The sequence below is a fragment of the Saccoglossus kowalevskii genome, chromosome 17 (assembly GCF_978046115.1).
Source record: "Saccoglossus kowalevskii chromosome 17, keSacKowa6.1, whole genome shotgun sequence".
NCBI classification, from domain to species: Eukaryota; Metazoa; Hemichordata; class Enteropneusta; family Harrimaniidae; genus Saccoglossus; species Saccoglossus kowalevskii.
The window spans coordinates 29,953,320-29,976,803 of NC_140657.1; the positions used below are offsets into that span (position 1 = coordinate 29,953,320).

General features: G+C 34.2%; 2 protein-coding genes and 1 long non-coding RNA gene across 3 annotated transcripts in view; 2 read left to right on the forward strand and 1 right to left on the reverse strand.

Moving 5' to 3' along the window:
- Positions 1-1,900: 1,900 nt before the first annotated feature.
- LOC100378317 (cilia- and flagella-associated protein 77-like) lies at positions 1,901-7,478 on the reverse strand. Its single transcript, XM_002734992.3, has 4 exons — positions 7,260-7,478; positions 5,542-5,876; positions 4,705-4,810; positions 1,901-2,557 (listed from the first exon to the last, which is right to left on the reverse strand). The coding sequence occupies exons 1-4, from the start codon at positions 7,329-7,331 to the stop codon at positions 2,321-2,323; spliced, it is 750 nt and encodes a 249-aa protein (XP_002735038.1). The 5' UTR covers positions 7,332-7,478; the 3' UTR covers positions 1,901-2,320.
- Positions 7,479-7,628: 150 nt separating this feature from the next.
- The window catches only part of LOC100378717 (hamartin-like), a 56,071-nt gene continuing 40,215 nt past the window's right edge, over positions 7,629-23,484 (forward strand). The window contains exons 1-3 of the mRNA XM_085492299.1: positions 7,629-7,685; positions 8,385-8,644; positions 8,830-8,933. Coding sequence (XP_085348425.1) covers positions 8,533-8,644; positions 8,830-8,933 — 216 coding nt within the window. The 5' untranslated portion in view covers positions 7,629-7,685; positions 8,385-8,532. The remainder of the gene's footprint in view (positions 7,686-8,384; positions 8,645-8,829; positions 8,934-23,484) is intronic.
- Positions 19,731-22,433, forward strand: LOC144357496 (uncharacterized). Its single transcript, XR_013421659.1, has 2 exons — positions 19,731-19,826; positions 22,317-22,433. It is a non-coding gene; the product is annotated as an uncharacterized LOC144357496 (long non-coding RNA).

The following is a 23,484-nucleotide window of genomic DNA, read 5'->3' on the forward strand; positions in this document are numbered from 1 at the left end:
TGGGTATCGTAATGTATATGGCAACCAATGGCTTGGCGCCTTTATATATAAGCGAAATGTTCAGACCTATCTCCCAAACCCACAATTATTGTACATGTTCCTCTCTTAAAAATAATTTATGCATTACTAAATGGAAAACACCCATGGGCTAGAGGACATGAAGCTTTACCCTTACCCTCCCACTTTAATATTATATTTTTAAAGCCTTTTAAGCATTATAGAGAGAACTACCACTACTGCGAAGCATGTTATTGTAACATTTTTCATCGACTCATCAATAAGTCTCACAAGGGCCTCCTTTTCATAAGTTCAATGCCCTCATTTTCTCATGTCTGCCAGAACTCATAATTAGGCTTATGGGATAGAAGTTGCTAAATTAAAAATTTTACAGGATTATACAATAATTATGCACAATTGCATAATCATTCAATGGTGGTCACCAAGAATTAAATTTAAAAACATTAAAGTTTTCTAAAGTGGCATAGTGATTGTAGCGTACAATATAATAATCACATTTTCCAAAAAGATTCAAAATTTATGTACGTAATTTACTGGAATTACACAATTGGAATTACGGTTTTTAACAAGAAGTCGAAAATATCACTTTTTACCAAAAATGACAAAAATATTCACCAAAATTAGAGAATTAAAGATATCATTACAAAATGAACAAATCTGAGAGAGGTCCACATGTAGTACCTATATATGTAATATCAAAGCAATTGGACTTGCAGTTTTTAACAAGAAGTTGAAAATATCACTTTTTACCAAAAATGACAAAAATATTCACCAAAATTAGAAAAGTGTAGATATCATTACAAAATGAACAAATCTGAGAGAGATCCACATGTAGTACCTATGTATGTAATATCAAAGCAATTGGAATTACGGTTTTTAACAAGAAGTCGAAAATATCACTTTTTACCAAAAATGACAAAAATATTCACCAAAATTAGAGAATTAAAGATATCATTACAAAATGAACAAATCTGAGAGAGATCCATATGTAGTACCTATATATGTAATATCAAAGCAATAGGACTTGCGGTTTTTAACAAGAAGTCGAAAATATCACTTTTTACCAAAAATGACAAAAATATTCACCAAAATTAGAGAATTGAAGATATCATCATGAAATGAACAAATCTGAGAGAGGTCTACCCAAGGCACATATACACCAAGTATCAAAGCATTCAGGCTTGTAGTTTTCAAGAAGAAGTCAAAAATATAAAACATTGACACGGACGACTACGGACAATCACTCATATGATAAGCTCCGCTCGACAAAGTCGACAGCGGAGCTAAAAATGTACAAGTTGTACGTAATATGTAATAATTGAACATGGCAAAGCCAAGGAAATGTGATGATGGAGATGAGTCAGTCAATTTTGACTCCACAGTATTCATTAATCATATAGCCTTATAATTACATTTCTGTTAACTTTGCATAAATTTTGAAATTCATTTCATATTAATGCAAAACAATGTAATAAAAGTTTAAATACAGGCACCTTGTATCAGCACTGCACATGTTAATTCACCGTCTTCTAATAATAATTAATTCACAATGTTACTGTTATACCAGACTTTATACGAGGAAAGAGACAAACATAATGACACACTATAATAAAAGCATTTCTTTTTAAAAAGGCAAACATAAATCTACATGCATATTTTACATCAAAGTGACTGAGTTGCCAATGTATCAAATAACAGTGTCTCTGTCTCGATTGCAGCTACTGTACTTGAGTGATAATCTTACCCTTCACACACAACTCCTACAACCAACAGAAACAAACACTCAACCTGCCTCATTAATAAAGCATATACCGTACTGTGAGTGGCAAGACAGAATGAAAGTAAATTCTGTTGGAGTCATTGTCATTTATAAAGCACACACTTTCATCTTCTCAACAGTCTTCATATGAGACACTTTTTTATTTTAAAAATTACTATTCACACGCACACTACCTTCTACTTTATACGCCAGTCTCCAAACACAAATAAATTGCTTTTAACGACATAATTGGAAATCTCTACTAACATGTTAATCTCAAAATTAAAATAAACACTTGATTTTGTTTTTCCAGTGTACATGCTGTAGCCATGTGTTACTGCTACAATATGGTACAGAAAAAAACACACATCGATAATACAAACATCCAGCCTACATAAATTAATTTTTAATTTGCATAAATTGATATGTACAACCAATACTGAATATTTCTCAAAACACGGCATACGCAAAAATACTGTAAACTTTAGTGGACGGGAAATTGAATTTTCTGTAAAAGTTCATTGCGTTTCCTTTGCGATTTCCTTATGATCTTGCTGGCTCATAAATTCCATGACCAAAAACTCCTCGCCGGGAAGTTGAATCTGTGGCATGGTGATTAAAACAGGTGCTTTTCGCCTGTGCAGAACGGAATGTTTCCAGATGAGCTGAGGACGCTGAGCGGAATCTAGGTAATTGCCATAGTGGAGCAGAGTCGATCGGTGGTGCATATTTTCGTAACAGTGACGCTCTGGTTTCATAGATACCTTTGTTTGTGAGAGTCTGTAAAATTAGACGAGAATAGAGTATTGAATGTTAGTGAAGCAAAACATGATAGCAATGTAATCTGATACATTGCAATTGAGTCACATACTGAAAACAAGTCACTTTTAACAGCCACCAGGATCAATATTGAAATGGGGAAAATGAGAAGGTCATGGTATTTTAAAAAAACAACACTTTAACAATTTGTAAAATATATAGGTAAATTGTCATGTGTTTGTCCAGCATGCTTACCCTTAAAATTAAAATAATATGATGTAGTTGACAATATTTGGGAATCGTTTTTAACAATGGCTCTTCTATGATAGCATGTAAGTTAAATGTTTTACAAATCTGTATGTATATATATATATATATTTGGGATATATATATATACACACCGTATTTGCTATTGGATGCACATCTTCAATAGAAGTGCATATTTTGCATGCTTGCTGTATCATAAAAATATGACTATTTTGAACATAGACACATCTGTTATTTACATAAGTGTGTGCAATACTAATGGGTGATTTTCCGTACAACTGCGAGATCTCGCGAGATGCATGAAAGACGCGCGTTGAACGTCTGCTGCAAAATCAAACGATTTGATTTTGAACTCAAATTTCTTTATTTCATAGCTCACATCGACCGGCCGATCTTTGACAGAGAAATATTGCTTTCGAATATCCTCACTTAATAGAAATTGCCCATCATCAAATGTGTACAGCACATTATTAAGCATGGAAATGTCCCCCAAAATACTTTCGCGTTTGTCGAATCCCACACGATGTTTGATGCCACTACGACGCTATGACCTTTGTATGTCCTGTTTTTATGTTCGATTTCACGCATAACGCGTGATTCTCGCAGTGAACGGAAAATGATCTATAGAGCTAATACAGTAAACAATACTTGTGCAGGCATTATTTTTAATGAAATTTAAATAATAACTTGTACATAAATAAAAAGAAGTTGGTAGGTAATGCTGTTAATGAATTGACAATGACATATCAATTTTAGACTACTCATCTGATGAAAAAAAAATTGAATAATTTGTTGGGAGGGGGACAAGATATATTTAGTAATGCTACCACTTGTGTTAAGTACATAAATTATTGATGCTTTTGTTGAGTTGCTTGCATGAATATTGGCACCAAACAAATCATCTTATTATGCTACTCACCCTAGTTTTATTTATTGTCCTGTCAGTTCTGTATTCACATTTTATGTTAAGTCAGTTGTGTATCGTTAAATTTCTTTTACCTAAATCATAGACCCTAGAGGTCTATGTCAACGCAAATATTTCTTGAATCACCCACAAACTGATGAAATGGCTTTATTACGGTAATAATTACACTTCTACAACTACAAATTACATATATATCTCAATTATTTGGCTAAATTTTCCAGGCAGTTGGTGCAACAATTTTGTACAGTTTTCAGTGATTTCAGGACAAATTGTGCATAGTGACAAATGTTGTTCAAAGGTTTAGTGTAGTTTGATGCATATAACCATAGACAATGAGATCAACTATATACCAGTACTCTGACAACAAAGATAAAACACATGACTCAAGTATTAGATTACAGTCGAGAACGGCTAATATGTTGGTTTTACAGCACTGTACACAGCCGCTTAACAAACAACAATAGAAGGTGACGATGGGAGGTTTAGAAAAATAACGGCAATACAATGAATCAAGTCACATAGTATTTGACTAATTTATTAAATGAAACAACATGGGATTTATTATTCTCCAAAGCATCATGTTTCTCTTGGTTTCTCTATGGTGAACACACAAATGCATAGAGCACTGCATTGATTTTTGAGCATCGAGTTTTACTAGAGATATTAAAAATGCTTAGCGAAAGCCTGGTTGTTAATATAAACCTTCATCCTGAACTTAAACCCTTGGGACACCAAAGTCAATCCATAATTTTACCTTTCATGAAATATACACGCATGCTTTTTCATATTTTTAAACATTTTTGGATCAAGATTTTCAGCCAATGAGAAAGTATATGCATTTGGTTAGAAAATAAGAACAATAAGAATTTAGAGCTTAATAAAGAAAAATGTTCAGCAAATTTTTATCTGGTAAATTATTTCTGGCATGATAGAATACATAGTAAGTATAAACAGAATATTCAGTACACATTATTACCTTTTGTTGCATTTTTTCTCGCTTGGCAAGCTCATTTCTACGCCTCTCTTGCAACCAACGATCCTGGTATTTGTGTTCAAGTAAATCAAAAACTGGTGTTGACGGCCTAAAAGAATGAAATATAAGTATAAATTGAATGCAAATTACTGACCTCCTACAAATAGGTTTGGTTCTGAGTGTATCAGTATTTACTTTCATCTGCTGGTTACAATGAGTTGATGTATTTAATACTGATATCTACTAGGTTCCAAATTAATTTCAATTTAATGATTCTTTTTATATCTTAGACAATTTTAAGGCAAAATGCGTAACAGCATTGAAAAAAAAATTATCAGACAGCCAAAAGTAGCATAGATACTATTGGTAAAATGACAAAACATTCAAAAATGACGTTTTGCAGTTTGTATTTTGAGCAAATGTAAACATGTAAACATCACCATGCACTTATCCGCTATTTCATACAACTCTTAGGACCCCATGCAAGCAGCAAAGTCTTAACTGCTAGAACTTAGAAGGTTTTACGATTTTCCCTTATGCAAAAAATTTTAAAAAATTTGTTTCACACCAAATTAAAACTGTTAAACTGTTAACACCAAATTAAACACAGTATATGTAGAAGATGGAAATCCCCATCATCCAAAAATATCAGAACCCAAATTGCTCACTGTCCAACAAAACTGAAACCCAAATCACCAACCATTTTACAATACAAACCAAAATCGCCCACTGTCCTACAATGCTGGAAACGCAAATAACCTACAAAACTGGACACTGAACACCATCTTATAACCACCCACCAGCCTACAATACTGAGTATCGACTATAATTTTAAGTTACCTAGTTGAGACACCATACGTCATTGATGCTGGAATCCTTCTGGTTCGTACTTTACTCTGTTCTTCCTCTGTTACCCTGCGTCTCACATCATGTGTAGCCCGGTACTGATATTGTTCTGGAGCTGAGACTAATCCAGCAGTCACAGCTGCTTTGTTTAAAGCAACGAAATCCCGGTCTCGTTTCTGTTCCTTACGTAATATTGGATATGAAGTTATTCCCGTCCAGCCTGATACAGCTTCTGCAGCACCACCATCTTTAGTTATGTTGGGTCTGCCATACGTGAAGTGACTGCCAGGTAATGTTATACCTCTCTTCTTAGGCTGGCCAAGTTCATTCTGCAATGGATGAATTAAATGAAAGTTCCAACCATAACTGAAGATACGATTTGTAGACTCGTGAAACATCACACCAGTTAAAATACCCACAACATCAGTTTTAATTGATTTATCACCCAGTAACCAGTAACCAGACATTTATTTCACTGTCCAAAATAGTCTGGAATTTATGCTTATATTTCACTTCCACCATAACCATGACATTGATTGCCTGATAATTATAGCATGTTGCTAATCTGAATATGTTAATTCAGATAACAGTTAAATTAGTAGTTTCCATAGCAATGAATAACAGCATGACCATCTAATTTTTCATGATGTTGCAATAAATTTACATGGTTAAAGAGTAAGATATTTGCAGCATTTCTAGACTACAGTAGAGAGGGTAACCAGGGTAACAATAATCTGGTATCCAGGCTAGGACTTATTATGACTGGGCTGTAAGACTACATAAAGGATTAACAACATTTCACAAAAGACACAAGTTATATTAAAGAATTCCAGTAAGATGCTACAGAATTTTTAAACTGTCTGTCTCAGTCTTTTTACATAAATTTGTCTCCCGTGAAATCAAAGCGGCAACAGTATAATCTTCCCTACTAATACGTTGGTGTATTTAACCTATGCAGTACAAATAATTGACAAGGGTACATAAGTTGAAATCAAGTGTTATTTAAAGAAATGTATATCTCCATTTCATACCCTAACACAATTAGTGTGGATCTCGACCCCAACGTCTGTCTAATTAATCTAAAGGCTATTTTAGATCAGATACCCGAAGTTCTCGAAAACAATGGAAGATGTGTTTATGATTGATTTAAAAGTAAAATATTAATTATTCCAAACATTATATAAATGCTCGAGATTTTTTAATTTGGCAAGGCTAAGTGCTATATCAATAGACGCGTGGTTGTTTGTGAAAAGAGTGTTTAGTCATGAACAAAGTGTGTTCCATTATTCGACATTCCACTCCAGAGTCTCGACATGTTCGTTGTATTGTTCTATATCAGTCATTGACGATACAACATCGGTATTTGTGCGAATTTATAGAAGTAACATGTTAAATTAAGCCGTTATTGATATAATAATTGTTTAAAACAACAGGTGACCGCTATCTCATAACAAAACATCCAATAATACAATGGGCAAATCACGGTTATTGTTAGTGTCAATGCACTATATTCGTTGTCCACAAGTTATTTTTTAATCGTGCCAAAAACTCGGCTTTGATCGCGTTTATTTAGTTTTACAAAAAAAAAAAAACAGCCTAATAACTGCGTTGGAAACTAGTGGTTGAAGACTAATGCACTTGAAAGGCAGTACACTAAATCATAACCGGTTTACATAGGCAATTTAATCATTGGCAGGAAGTGACATATTTACCTTCATTAGCAGTGGGTTTTCGTACATGGTTTCCCGCTGAATACCAAGTGGATTCAAGGTCTCGGTAGCCATACTCCTTCAAATTGATAAGATAAGGTTGCCACTAATGGTCACTAATTGTGGCGCGGTCTTGCTGCAAACGGATCAAAACAACTGAGCGAGATTTTCATGAATATCCGTTTGCGAGTGCGTTTTGTGTTGTTACTATGACGCTGCGAGGTCAGTGCCATAGTAACCCTTATATGTAGTCATGTGATCACTCAAGCACCAATCATCGCCTTTTATATTTTTCATTTGCATACTGTATTACTTTTAGTTCTATCTTCTCGCGAGATTTATCCATTGCCGCCAGAAAAAATAACCCTGTGATGGCGTCCTTTATTCCAACATGGCCGCGTCCACAGCGTGATCAATTCGGATAAACAGGTAAAAATATCAGTTTAAGTCACTTTGATCACTACGACTTTTAAAGATCAAGTAGAAATGTCAGAAAGTATTAGACTTCAACTGATGTTTGCTCATCATGGAACACTTCGAAATGTGGGTTGTTATGATCGCCGATCATTGTGATGATTTCTATTTCTAAATACTAGTAATAATCACAAATTTCGATTGCCAGTTTCCCCGAAACCCACCAGTACCACCGTGTGACTGAGTTTTAGTTTTAATATTTTTAGAAGACAAAATATCGTAAAATTGTAAAACGATTTTGTCGAAGAAACCGATTACCAAACCAAATTTAGCGTGGATTGAATTATGAATTCACGAATTCTGCGTCATTGATTTTGTGTTTGCGTCATTTCGCTTTTATCGTTGGAGGCATCGAAGTTAAACTCAACCACTTACTGTGGTCACAGGTCAGAGAGGTTGTGCCTTTAATTTGACCCTGTCTCGTGACGCAAGTCAGTGGCCTACTGACCTTAGTTTGACACTTGTTTTTGATTCAGGTTTGCATAAATTACCGCTCGGTTGTCTGTAATTGTCTTTCCCATGAGTCTTCCTGTGCATTGTATTCCGTTGACGTTCATTGATGCTCATCGATAATCGTACGTTTTTTCAAAATTTGGTATTCAATATTCCTCACTATAGGTTGTCCACCTTCAAATTGTATTTTTTCCCTTTTAGAATTCAACAGGCATGGTTACTCCAGCATGTACATGAGAGGTCAATCTAAGGACAGTAGCAGACTTGTTGTTTCCAGCCCACAGGTTGACAGTCTCATTGCCGGAAACTTTCCTTCTGTTAAATTTCAAGCTGATCCGTGTAGAGGGAGATGTCGTCATCAAACACAGGTGAAGCTAGCGAACTCCTCAGTTTGCTAGAGTCTAATGATCTGCATTTGGTGGAGGACGTGAAAACAATGATACATGAGAACTTAAGTACAGGTAATAAGCTTAATAAAAACCCGGACAGTGTCTGATATTTTAGTTAGAATAAAATATAGTTTGCTAATAATTATTACCAGCATAACATGAGCCGATGTTGTTTGATTTCTCAGTGGTACTCATGAGTTATCAATTTACTTTTATAAAATATTTATTTACAAACTTAAAAATGTTCTTTTTGGTAGCTCGTGAACCATGCTATTTAAATGGGTTATTTGATTACTACATTGCATCTGGATCACAGCGAGCTATGGAAATACTTACCACAGTCAGAGAACCTTTCGACAAGGTAATCGCATACTAGTAAATCTATTTGAAATATTTATTGCTAAATGCATCTCAACCAAATATACCACATAACGTTTGTAATTCACAAATTTCTATGATTGTTGTTGCTGGTATTTATTCAGGATGTGACAAAAATAAACACACTTGAATTCAGGTTTACCTGAATTGAAGATTGTGATGGATGATCTCACGAGACATACCAATGATTTTATTTGTGAATACGTACGATATGAAGCAGAAGATCATTATCATTATGCATATTATTGATTTTTGACTCCCGTGTGCGAAGCACAAAAGGGAGTCTTTGCAGTCACCCTGTCTGTATGTCTGTATGTATGTATGTATGTCACTTTTTTTGTTCCACCGTTATCTCAAGAACCACTAATCAAATTTTGGTGAAACTTGGTACATAGATGCTCTGGGATAATGCGCAGAGTTGATTAGGTTTTGGTAAAAATCTATGAATATTATTTACCTAATTTGCATGATAATTAGCTGATTTTTAGCTCTTCCAAGACTGTTCCACTGATATCTGAAGAACCACTCATTGGATTTTGATGAAACTTGGCACATAGATGCTCTGAACTAGTGCGCAGATTTGATTAGTTTTGGGTAAAAATCTATGAATATTAATTATCTAATTTGAATGATAATTAACTGATTTCAAGCTGTTCCATGACTGTTCCACTGATATTTGAAGAACCACTCATTGGATTTCAATGAAACTTGGCACATGGATGCTCTGAACTAATGCGCAGATTTGATTAGTTTTGGGTAAAAATCTGTTAATATTATTAATTACCTAATTTACATAATGATTAATCAATTTTCGGCTTTTCCACTGATATCTCAAGTACTAATCATAACATTTCAATAAAACTTGGTACATAGATGTCATATGACACTGCACAGACCTGGTAGTGTTTAGGGTAATATCAGTACATATTAATTACCTAATTTGCATAATTAATTAATTTTCAGCTTTTGATATTTCAAGTGGTAATGATCACATATCAATGAAACTTGGTACATAGTTACTTGAGAACTGTGCAGAGACCTAATTAGTTTTTGGGTAAATATTTGTGCATATTAATCACCTTATTAGCATAATTAGTTAATTTTCAGCTTTTCATCTGATATCTCAAGTACTAATCATCACATTTCAATGAGACTTGCGACATTTTCTAGGACTATGCAGAGACCTGATTAATTTTGGAATAAATAATTGTGCCTATTAATTACCTAATTTGCATAATTAGTTAATTTTTTGCTGTTCTATGGCTGTTGCACTGATGTCTACAAACCACTCATTGGTTTTCAATGAAACTTTTAAAGAGTACCCATCACATTTCATGAACCTAGGACTATACACCATATTAGTTTTTGGTAAATATGTATGCTTCTTAAGGTAGACCTTGATACATCACCCCAGGTTTACAAAAGATCGAAATTGCGAAATAACGTTGCTCAAATTAGTGTTTTAAAACACTAGCAGAAAAGACTACAACTGCCCTTTCGTGGATATTTGCATAATGTCTATCTTTGAAAGGGTTTAAATGATAACATCTTATCTGTATACTCTGTTGTTGATGATTCTGATATAACGGGTGATAAGCTTCCAGTTGCAAACAATGCGTGTTTATCTAACGTCCATTGTCAGCATTATTGTCAGCCGAGACTTCGTCGGAGAAACATGGTCATACAGTACTCATTTCGCCCAAACTTCCGCTTTTACATCGACCGCTTATCACTTAATTTCCGACCACGCGGTCTTGTCCGACCGGAAACCGACCGCATTTTAATCGCGTTTTTTTTTTTTCGCTCACTCGCTCATTGAAAACATTGACCGCTCGCCCAAACACTGAAAACTGGCACATGGGTGGTCGAAATGGTGGTTTTGATAGTACCGTAAAGTGTGAACATACAACTAGTATTAACTATTATTACATTCTGAACGACACTTCAAATCTAATACTAGTAGTTGTATTACACTTGTATCGTGAAAGCAACTGAACTGGGACCTCTTGTTACGTGTTTTGGGTGCTTGTTCTAGATGTAATATTTTTATTTTATTTTAATGAGACAGTTACGTGAAAAAAGCCTAGGTAACTCCTTTTGACAGAGCAGAGAAACGGGGAAATGTTAGTGATTAATTCCAAAAATAACGATACCGAATTCACATCGGTCCACGTCTGGTAAAATTTGACATTCAATTTTTAAAATTAAGTCACGATCATTGAATGGGCCCGTATACGTACCGCAAAAGTGTTCCCACAAAAAATATGTTCGACTAAAAACGGCCACATGCCCTAAAAAAATCGAACAGAGCTTGACATGTATGAATAATTTATTGGGCTTAAAAGAAAAACGTGTCAAATTTAGTTATAGCCATAAATATTTGGTGGCCAGTCGATGAACAATTCAAAACTCAGGATTCACACGGAAGTCCTTCAGGGCTGAAAATCATCGACGCTACTCTGGTTTACTTTATTTCACAACTTGCAGAGAAAATTGATTCGCGTGAGCTCTAATGTATCTTAGCCTAGTATTTTCTTTTTGAACTAAGGTCAAATTCCATCAGTTTGTCAAAATATATGTTTTTCAGCGAATAATGTTGAAGCCTGTCACAGCACAAAAAAACTATGTGAATCGACGCCGGTGATTGGATTGTACGACGACCCTTCAATTAGCGTCAAATATGCTTTGTTACAACATCATTGATGGGTGAGAGTCACCTGATCGGAGCACGAACTGGGTCACAGAACCATATTTGTCCGTATTATCAACAGGACTTTGCAAAATAACCACACCCACATTTTCAATATTTGTTAGCGCGGAAGTTGCCAACAAATGTAAAAAAAATCGTGAATTTCATGGATTCGAATAAAATAAAGCAAGCGATTGATAAGGATGATTATTAATATTTTCCCCAATGCTCTTCGAATTTTTATTTTTTTTATTTCAAGGTAAGAAATGGCTAGTTGAAGTTGCATCGTCTTCAATGCGGTTGTTTCACCGCGAACAACTCTAGCTCTGTTTTGGGCATGGTTTAGTTTTGCGATGTAAAATAAAATATATATTAAAATAATAATACTTGATTAATTATTTGGGGTTTCAGCCCACAAATTACGGACATGATCTCCATGAATTACGGTCAATGTTTGTCTTCTCTCTTCCTAAATTCAGTATGGAGAAACCAACGGGGATCGACATTCCAAACAAACAATCGAAATTGTCAACGAAAGACGAGATTTTTCTAGATATTTACAAACATACTGTCATGACAAACAAATATAAAATTAACAAATACACAAAGAGGTGTAATATTAGGTTTTATTTTAGGCTTAGAAATATTTTCTTTCACTCAGCCCATGCATGTAACTGCCATTTAGCTTTACGGTCCTTCAGCATCGGGGAAAAACAACAGGTTGCATGCATATAATTATATATAGTTAAAACAAAAAGTATTTGAACTTTTGTCAGCTGTTCAACATCTATAAAAACCAGAAAGACAATTAAAGACAATGTGAACCTCGGAAATTATTCTGTTAGTCCGAATTTTAAATGCGCGCGAGCGAGCAGGTGGGCGGTGATATTTCGGGGTTTGTGTGGTCTAAAATAAAGCGGAAATTGTCCGGTCGAATTCAACAAGCGGTCGCAAAAGCGAGAGAAAAAGGTGATTGGAAAGCGGAAGCGCGCGGGAGGTTGTGCGAAAGGAGTTCTGTAACTTTGCACAACTTTCTTTTAAATCGTTTTATTTTCCAAGTCAATATTCTATTTTACTAATACATTTTTTTTCTAACGCAATGGCGAAGAAAAGAAAGAAAGCGTTGACAGACGAGGCAAAGAAAAATCTGCCACTCAGTGTCGCACTCTGACACAGCAATTTTTTTTCAAACATCGGCCATTTTGTTTCACCATGAAAACCGTTTTATTAGATGTCTTATCAGAGACACTTGAAGGGTTAGCTTGTTTGTAAACTGTCAGCGTGTACAGTGGGACAGTAATGTTTGTCAGAGGATTATCCCTCGTTGTTCGTTTGCATAACAATGGAAAACCCGAACGTTCCTGGAGTACGGACTCAAATGCCAGCAGTTTTCTTCATTTTTCACGCTCGAGCTTGAAATTATTCATTATCTGACACTCTTTATGAGTTCTATGATATCAGTGGTTAATATGTTTGGCCATTTTTAGTGTATATTTATAATAATGCAGCAAATCTACAGTGTTTTATTAACCCAAACTGTTTTTCGCGTTTTTCTCGAGTTGAAGTTTTGATCGAGAACGACTCATTGGGACCGCCGCCAAATCAAGTGCGTTCGAACTAGGACATTCAAACTCGCAGTTATCGTTCAAAAGATAATGATGGTGCGAAATATGTCTGGGTTTTTAAAGAAAATGCTTTGTCACAGAATAATAGTCTGTTAAAGGTGCCAAGTATGAAATAATTTGGGGACAAAAAAGCAAACCTGCATAGAAATCGGAATAATAGGTCTTTTGATTATCAGAGACGCATTTCAATGGACTTGATTACGGACAATGCATGACGTAAATTTCACCAGGAAATTCTGCAGTGTGCTCTCGCAATCGCGGACTTAGTCATTTTTACAAGGTTCGCCATTTTTGATGTCACGTGATAATTATGTAAACAATGTCTGTCCAGTTTGTGCGAACTTGCACCTCTATACTTAGTCTTTTGATATATATAACCTAAATTACTGTTCTGAACGAGACAACAGACAGAGAATGTTTTATTTAAAAATGTCACAAAACCTTCTCGCTACCTTAATCACTTAATTAACATAATTAATTAATACTGATATCTCAAGTATTGATCATCACATTTGAATAAAACTTGGTACATAAATGCTCTAGGACAATAGACAGCCTGATTAATTTTGGGTTAAAATCTGTTCATATTAACTCTCTAATTAGCATAATAATTAATATTTTTTGGGTTATAAATAATAAATAATATTTTATTAGCCTTTGGAGCGGCAAACAAAGAGAAGAAAACAACCAAATCATACATATTTGAAAAAGGAAAGAAGAAAAATCACATTAAATTCAAACTTTCTTTTCTATACTTATACAATTGAGTAATAAATACTCTAACTTCCTTGGATACAATATTCCCCAAATTATTGTTGACTTTCCACAATATGTCGCTAAAAAGTACATTAAACTTAAAATTAATTCCTCCAGAAAGAAAGTTATTAATAAGTGTTGGGTCTACTTCAAGGTTTTGAACTTTGTACATGAAATCTCCATAAAATTTGTGTCTTAAATGATAAGTTGCTTTGCATAAAAATAGAAAATGATAAATATCTTCTTTGTCGTCATTACATAGCTTGCACATTCCATTCCCTTTATATTTGTCCCATGTTATTTTATTACCCTCTAAATCCAGTGAGTTAGATCTGACTTTAAAATACAGTGATATGCCATGATGATCAAGGGGATCATTTATATAGTTTTCTTTTTCCTTATTTCTTTTAACCCAACTGTAATGTTCCAGTGATTTCATATTAGATATTTGATCTGCAAACGTTTTTACTTCATTTTGTTCACTTATTTTATAAAAGCTTTTGAGCCAGTTTATATTGTTAGATATGTTTAACCCATAGACATGGTCTAATCCATTAGTTTCAAGTACTTTGTGCACATATGTTGGCCAATTCCAAGTAAGCTTACGGTTGTTTACATACGACTTGTGCAATTCTGTGAAAACAATTTTGGTCCATCTGGTGTTATTCATTTCTTGTAATCTGTTCAAATATTTAATTCGAAAAGTATCAAGGGTGTAGCTCAAATCAGCCCATCCTAAATCCCCTAATACAGCAGAGCAAGCAACATTTCTGTTGACTTTAAAAAGGAATTTGCCAAACTGATATTGCAGACTTTTTAACTTTTTCCTATCATCGTTATTTTCTAAAAACCATACACCACATCCATAGCTAATAGATGGTAAAATTATACTCTTCCACAATACATCACCATACTCAAACCTATTGTAACTATTGTGTTGATTGATGATGGCTTTACAATATGCTATTAATTTCATCCCCTTCTTGTAAATTTCAGTAAATTGTGCATGGTCCTTTATAGTTTTAGAAATAACTATTCCCAAGTATTTATATGTGTTAGTCTCTTCTCGTAACAGATTTCCTAATTTCCAGAGTGTGCCTTTTCTATGCAATTTTTTGCCAAAATACATTACTTGGGATTTGTTGCTGTTGTAACTTAATTTCCAATTGTCTGCAAATTTTGCTGCTATGTCTAACATATTTTGTAATTCATCTGCATTATTTGCGATGAGGACAACATCATCTGCCCAAAATAGTCCAGGAATTATCTTTTTACCTATTTCTACCCCTAATTTTGAATCCTGCAGCATTTTTGCAAATTCATTTATGTAAATTGAAAATAGTAAAGGACTTAACACACATCCTTGTTTGACCCCTTCTGTAGTTTCAAAATAATCCGTTTCTATGTCGTTAAAGTTAACTTTGTTAAAAACATTTTCATACATATCATTAATTATATTCCACAATGTTCCTCTAATTCCTGCATTCCACAGTGAAACCCGAAGTCCATCTCTCCAAACTCGATCAAAAGCTTTAGAAAAATCTAGGAAAGCAACATATGTAGAATTGTTTTGAGATTTTCGCTGAGACACAATACCTTTGAGTGTAAAGATATTGTCTTCACAGCGTCTGTCCTTTCTAAATCCACCCTGAATCTCACCTAATATGTTATTATCTTCCACAAATTGTTTTAATTTAGTTTCAATTATTTTAGCATAAACTTTTGATACTGTTGAGTTCAGAGTAATGCCTCTATAATTATTTAGATCTTTTTTATCACCTTTTTTATGGATTGGTTTTACAACTCCTTGTTTCCATTCGTCTGGGATTTTCTTATTATTCAAACATGATTGAAATAGAATTGTCAAAGACTGAACAAGCGATTCACCACCATTCATGATAAATTCATTGACTATGTCATCCGGGCCACACGCTTTTCCAGATTTGCAAAATTTTATCGCATTTCTGACATCATCTTGGTTTATTGTAATTGTGTGAATTTGTCTGATATTATTATTATTATCATCATTATTGCTGTTTATTTCATTTCTCCTAATTAATTTCAATTTCTCTAATATTTCCTTATGGAAATCTTTTTCATTTTCTTCTTCATGTAATGCTTTATTCATTTGTCCTATAGTATTCCAGTAATGTTTTAGATTACTTTTTATCACTTCTTGGTTTGTTGTTATACGTTTACTATTACTTAGAATGTCATAAATATACATGTTTGATTGGTAGTATTTTTTGGCCCCTTTAGATCTTGCCAAAACAGTTTTGAATTCCTACCACCATTCTTAGCTATATTTACACTCCGTTTAACTTTGAATTCCATCATTTTAGTATTTATCAAATTGTGTGCTTTTCTTTTATAGTCAATGTAGGTGGACCAAAGTTGGTCTCCATCAGAGACATTTTTAACACCTACAGATGATTTTGCCCAGTGTCTGTACTTTCTACAGGCATCCCTTCTCTCATTAATGGCATCTTTAATTTCCTTGTCCCACCACCCTTTACCCCCATTCCCCACAACTTTTTTACCCACATATTTGTGTGCAACTTCAAGTAACCTAGTTTTCCATTCCCTCCACAGTTCATTAGTGTCCTCCCCCATTTCCTTATCCCCCCACTTCTTGAAAGAATTCAAAAGTTCTTGTTGATATGGTTCCCAATCACGAGCATAATTCAGTTTCCATTTTTCTTTTTTTCTGTTGATCATTAAATCTCCTGAACCCATGTCTAGATGTAAAACCATAACATTGTGGTCACTCCCTAAGTGATAGGTTGAGTTATCATCTATTATGAATTTTAGTGAAATATCTTTTATGCTTTCAGAAATCAAAAAGTAATCAATAATAGAATGTTGATTATTCCTAAACCAGGTAAATTTCCCTTCTGCACACTGTAGTGTATTAGCTAAAATTAAGCCAGAATCATCACAGAAGTCAATTAATTTACTACCATTGTAATTCCTAGTTACATCACCATTTGGAATAATATTTCCTATTCTACCATTATAATCCCCCATCAACATAATATTATCATTGCCTTGATTTTCAAGGGTCAAAACATCTACTAATAATTGATGATATAGTTCATCAACCATGTTCTTATTTTTACCTTCAACTGGGAAATACACTATACAAATACATACACATTCACTTGTTCCTTTGAACCTTACTTTAACCCATAACCTTTCCCATTCATCAGTATGTGAGTTAAGACATTCCTCATCTTGAATAATAACAGAATTATGGATTAGCAAGCCCTTAGCAGAACGAGTCTTATGTACAAAGTTATAGTCTGGAATTTGCAATACATCATCCTTTTTCAAAAAGGATTCACAAATCCCAAAAATCAAGAAATTCTCATTGTGCAATAGACTGGACACTTCATGTTTCTTTGATTTGAGACCCCTAATATTATTATACCCAATTTTGGTAATGGTATTTTTGTTTCTTATAGGTTGTTTAAAATTTGTGGTAATATTTTTTTGAGGTTTAGTATTCTTATGTGCATTCAATTGTTTTCCTGACCCATATACCGGTAAATGTTTTCTGACAATATGTACAGTGTTCATTGTTTCACTAGTAGTGGTTAATATACATGACTTAGCTTCATTCATTTCCACAGTCTGTTTATGAAATGAACAGTCGGCGCTATCTTCTTGGCCAAAACATCAATCTCCTCTTCTTGGGCAGAACTTCTTCTTGTGTCCTTCATCCCCACAGGAGTTGCATCTTATCCTCATACCATGTCTACACACTCGTTCAACATGGCCATTTTCTCCACAGTTGTAACAGCCAAGGGGTCTTGTGAAGTTAGCTGCAATTTGTTTCTTGAAGATTGGCAGATGTTCAGCAAAATTACGAAGTAGATTAGCTGTACCTCTGAAATTAAGGTGAACTTTGTCATAATATAGTGACCTATTTATCGATTCATTATCCAGTTTGAGAAATCGATCATGGTTGATAAACACTGCATTTGTCTTCTCGGCAATCCTTTGGAACTTGAGATTCATAGATCTAACTTCTGAATTGAATGTATCATTTCTTGGGCAAATTCCAGATATGTATACATTAATGTTAGGTGCTATGTCCTTTACTTGTTTAACAGCTTCTGTGTATTCTTCAGCTACAGCAAACTCATCAATTCGGTTCTTTATGTCATTTGTACCCACATGTAAGATTATATCTTCAGAATCCTTGATGATATGCCTGTGATTGTTAATTTCTTCTCTGATATTAGGAATCATCGCACCACTGTGAGACAGTACAAATGTATTGTTTAGACGTTCAGAGTCAATGTCCCGTAGAATAGAATCTCCTATAATGGCAACTTTCCTGGTAGATGATTTCTTTGGAGTTCTCTTGGATATGTTGGAATCCGGATGTTTTCCATTATTAGTAGGGTGCATGTGTGATTTTCTTATCTCTGGCTGTGATGGATGTGTCCGATGTACAAACGATGATACTTGTGATGGATTATTCCATGCATGCGGCATTTGTTTAGCTGTAGTAGATGATGGGTGCTTTCGTGCATTAGGTACATGTTGCTGTGGTGTAGATGGCACTTGCTGTGATGTAGGACTCGATGTCCCTGTAAGATGATGTGATGGAGATGGCGATAGTGGTTGTGGTTTTGATTGACCTGTGTGCACCTGATAATGATGGTGTTGTTCTGGCTCTTCTACTGGAAGTAAATTGTAAATATTTCTGGTCTGAAATGATGATGTATACACTTGATATTCGTGTGCATACTTTTCTTCATTAATGGCTGGATTCTTGTGTTGTTTACTGTTGGAGTTTTCAATATTAACTTTCAAATTGCCCACTGACTTCTTGATGTCCTCCTGATTCTTCTTGATATCTGCCATAGCAATGTTCTAATCACATTTCAATGAAACTTGGTACATTGTGCAGACCTTATTAGTTTTACACTTAAATCTGTTCATATCAGTTATCTGATTTACATAATTAGTTTTCAGCTATTCCATCAATATCTCAAGTACAAGTAATTTTGAATTAATTTTTACTGTGTCTTCAATACTCTCAGCACACGGGAGTTCTTTCTAAGCTTTCTTTGATAAATATTATTTGCTGTGGGGCTTTGTGCATAGAGCAAATGACTACGGTATACTGCTTATTAGTCCCCGTTCAGGCGCAGCCTGAAAAGGGGAGTTATAATTCAGGTTTTGTCCGTTTTCCGTCTCCAACATTTTCTCAGAAATTCTACAGCAGGTATCAGTGAAACTTGGCAGGTTGATGAACAAGTGTATTCCGAGTATGCACGCAATTTTTTTTCCAGATCTGAAAATCCCAAGTGGGTCTTTTTCACGATTTTTATCAAAAATTGCCTCTCCCGGCAACATTGACAGAACGTCTGCGCATGCTCAGAATAAATTAATTACTGTAAAATACTCTATTTTTGCTTGCAACATTTTTTTGCTATTTTCGCTGAAGGAATGTTTCAGTTAGAATAAAATCCAGCGAATATTCCCTTTTTCCTATATTTTACAGTCAAACTTGTCAAAAATCAATGAAAATAAATTCAATACAAAAAACAGCCAGAAAAAGTCTTTTCAGCGAATGATAATTCCAGCTGAAATAAAATATTTTACAGTAGATTAGATCTGTGAGTAACGCTACAGCACGTGATTTCTTCATTGCGTGCAATTTATTATAGTACTGTTTATACATGTATTCTGTTTGGCTCAGTGGTCTTATTCACTAGTTACTAGAAGAACTAGTAACCTTATTTGATTTCAAGAACTTCAAGAAGGCGGCATAAGAGACGTGTTTGCAAAGGTAAGTTCTCCAGTTTCTACAAAATTGAATGTATTTTGGGGTGCGATTAGTGTACATTCCGTGACGTACATACGGACGTGAATATTATGATGATTGCCAGCTTTCTATTCTTGTGAAAAGCCAAAAAAGCAAACAATTGTCTCCAATCTACGAAACTAGTTTGTAAATTGTATTCCCTGTCAAATTATTGTACACGGACGATTAATTCATGGGGACATAGTTTCAAGTAAAATCGTTATCCGGTCTTTTGCTTGTGTCGCGATTTCCGAAATATCCACAACTCGGGGGGGGGGGGGGGTGTCCCTGTGTCGATCAACTTATTCATTATATAATAGTAGGTTGCCTATGATTATATTCGTATTTTTATGTTGTGAGCATTAAACTGTTAGTTGTAATGAAGATTTTGTCGATCTCTTGCGATTCATCATGGCCGATGTGCAGTGACAACACGTGTATGGACGGTCGGTCGAGTAGTCTACAACGGACCATGAAATCGCCCGGCGTTTTTTCGGCATTTTTTTTATAGTTTTTTTAAAAAATATTTTAGATACTTCATTCACTCCTGGCGCCTACAAGAGTCTAATTTATATTGTACCATAGTAGTCATTGACACATATCATGTGAATAGCCCGAATGGGTAAGCTTCGTTTCGAAGTTGTTATTTCTGCGAACAATGTTAAATTATTCTTTGAATGCTCAGTTTATATTTTGAAAACAACTAATTTTTTGATTAAAAAAAAATCATGCCGTTTTCCCCGTCAAGATCAAAGCATAAAGATCTTGCCAGAACTTCGGTAAATCTACTACCGCGTTGCGTTCACCACGAGGTCACTGAACCGTCATTAACATATTTAAATGAGCCACGTGTAAATGAGAACATGGCGGATATCGTATCTCTTCGAACATTTACATTCGACCGAAATCATTTGTTTACGATGAAACTAAGTTGAATATTACTTCCAATTTATATAAATTCAACGAATTAAATTTTTGTGCGTTTTTATAATCATTACTGAATAATAATCAACAATTGCAATACTTCGAAAACAAGTAAGTTATTCACTTGCGAAACACAGAATGACCAGATTGTGCTACCGTGATCATTCGCTACCGGTACTAACGACTAAGCAATGTATTCGTGTTTGTATTTATTCGAAACTTCTTTTAGAACATACTTTACTTTTCGTTATCAACAAGATTATAAAAAAAATAATGCGTGTTACAGTATGTGAATTTTTTGGGGGATTCAATTCCAACATTTCGCGATGCCTATGAACCAAAGGCCTTTCACTCTTCTCTGAGTGTGACACCTAAACCAGAGGTTTTATGGTGTATAAACTGCCACTAAATGAAAAGGCTGTTGAACCTTATTAAAATTTATAAGTACATGTTATTATGCATTTCATTATGAAAACTGACTAAATTAAATGTGATCTTATTTTTAATTATGATTATGATTTATATCGGTAATGACGTTTTCATCCAATATTAATTGTGCAATTGTTAAAATGCCTACCTATACATTTATTGTTTTTGTTTCTGTTGCCCTGAAATAGACATTTGTAAAAAAATAATAAAAAAATCATACTTGATTAAAATAAAAAAAAAAAAGATGTAGTCATGTAGCCCCTTCCTGTTACCTGTTTTCAACTTCTTCTAAAGTAAAACTGGCGAAGCCTTGTAATTGCCATACAATCATCATTTGTGGGAAAGCTTGTATGTTATTGAAAATCTTTATTTTGTTGTCTGTGAATTAATATATTTGAAATGGCGTAATGGTGCAAAATATTCTCAAACAATCGGTCTTCTGATGACACTACACTGCACATTTATGCACAGTCAGTATCCCAATGCGCGATCACAGCTTACTAAGTGATGATGGTGGTTGAAATGGAAAACTGAATACAAAAATCCAGTAATATCTCGAATTTCCGTCTGCTGTGAATGCATGTTTCATTGCATCAAATAAATAACCCAATTTTATGATAGAAACTTGCAATCTTGTGCCATACAGGGTCAAGTGATTGAGCAATAACAAATGTGATTTTATGTATTAGGTCATTGAATGTATCCAAAAACATGGTACCAATGATCTGAAATTTCAGGAGTGCTCACTGAAGGTTTATTGATCCTGCGTATTGTCTTGTTCTTTTTCAATCCTGCATTTCAGTTACTAGAATTCATACTAAAAAAATAGTTTCTGTTTTTCTTCTAATAATTCGGCCACTTTCAAAAACAAATATTTTTCCATGGTCGAAATGCAAGAAGAATACAAAACTACTGTGATTTCATAGCGATACCTGTAGGGCCATTGTCAATTAGTTCGCCTGATCAACACAGCGTTATACATAGGACTGATATTGAATCACGGAGAGTAAAATCTTGTGATACTAATCTCTAGAACCAACTCAGATTGGTACATATGTCTTATGAACCCACATGTGTATATCTTTGACTATACTCATTTTAAACTTTTTTTTTTTTTTACAGTGGTGCTGTGAACTGAATTTTTTCTGGGTTCCTACAACATGGAGTGTCAGGGACTTTATTGAAATGTTGTACACAAATTTCATAAAATCCTGAATATATCTAGAAGTCAAAATTAAATGGTTTACAGTATTTTATACCCATTAATAATTGAAATGCAATAATATCACTGCACTAAAAAGACTTCAAACAATTATTGTTACTTCTCCATTGAAGGTTATGAGCAGACCAACCTTTACTTGCTCTGAAAACATAGCTTTTACAATTGTTTAAATTAACAGATGTTGTTCTATGTACAATGAATACATTTTAAATAATAAACCTTACTGTGTTAATAACAAATTGTATTTGACAACATGGGAATGATTCTGATGCCCAGTGATGATGTTCAAACAAACCCAGGTCCTGGTAATATACTAAGACCTGATTAACAAAGAAGTCATGTACATCAAGGTTCACTCAGATTTATGAATGCAGTTTCTTGAGCAAGTATACATGTATGACAAATAGTTTTGTTGCACTTGTGTACTCTGAGATTCTGAACATGGGTCAGTGGAAGTTTTTAGTTGTCAGTACAAAACTAGATCATCGGAAATCACTTTATGATGAGTTGTAACCACAAAGAGTACATATTTATTCACCTGTTTGCAGATGTTCTTTGTACAACTTTATAATCAAATAACGGGGACTGTGACATTTCATGTCTTGTTATTTAGTTGTTTACAAATCATAACTGAATGATACAGTGAAGGGTCGCTGTGAATGTTTTTTTTTACAAATATGCATTTTAATAAATCAACCAATCTAAAAATGGTATTTTGACATCATTATTTCTAATTAATATTAATGAGTTAGTTCAATCAATCAGTGTGCATGTGCATTATGGGCATAGATAGTGTTTAGCTCTTGAGCCAATAAGTATTAAATATTTAAAGTTGAATAAAATCTTGATGATTGGAATTGATACATTTTTATAAAAACCAAGCCTTCATGGTCGTGTGACCTCATCACCTCATATCTGGAGCACTATTGGAGATAGAGACATTTACTGTAAAATACTTTATTTTAGCTGGAATTGAATTTCATTGAAAATACATTTTTTAGCTCCGACAAAGTCGACACAGCAGAGCTGTTCATATTACTGATTGCCCGGTGTCCATCGTCGTCAATT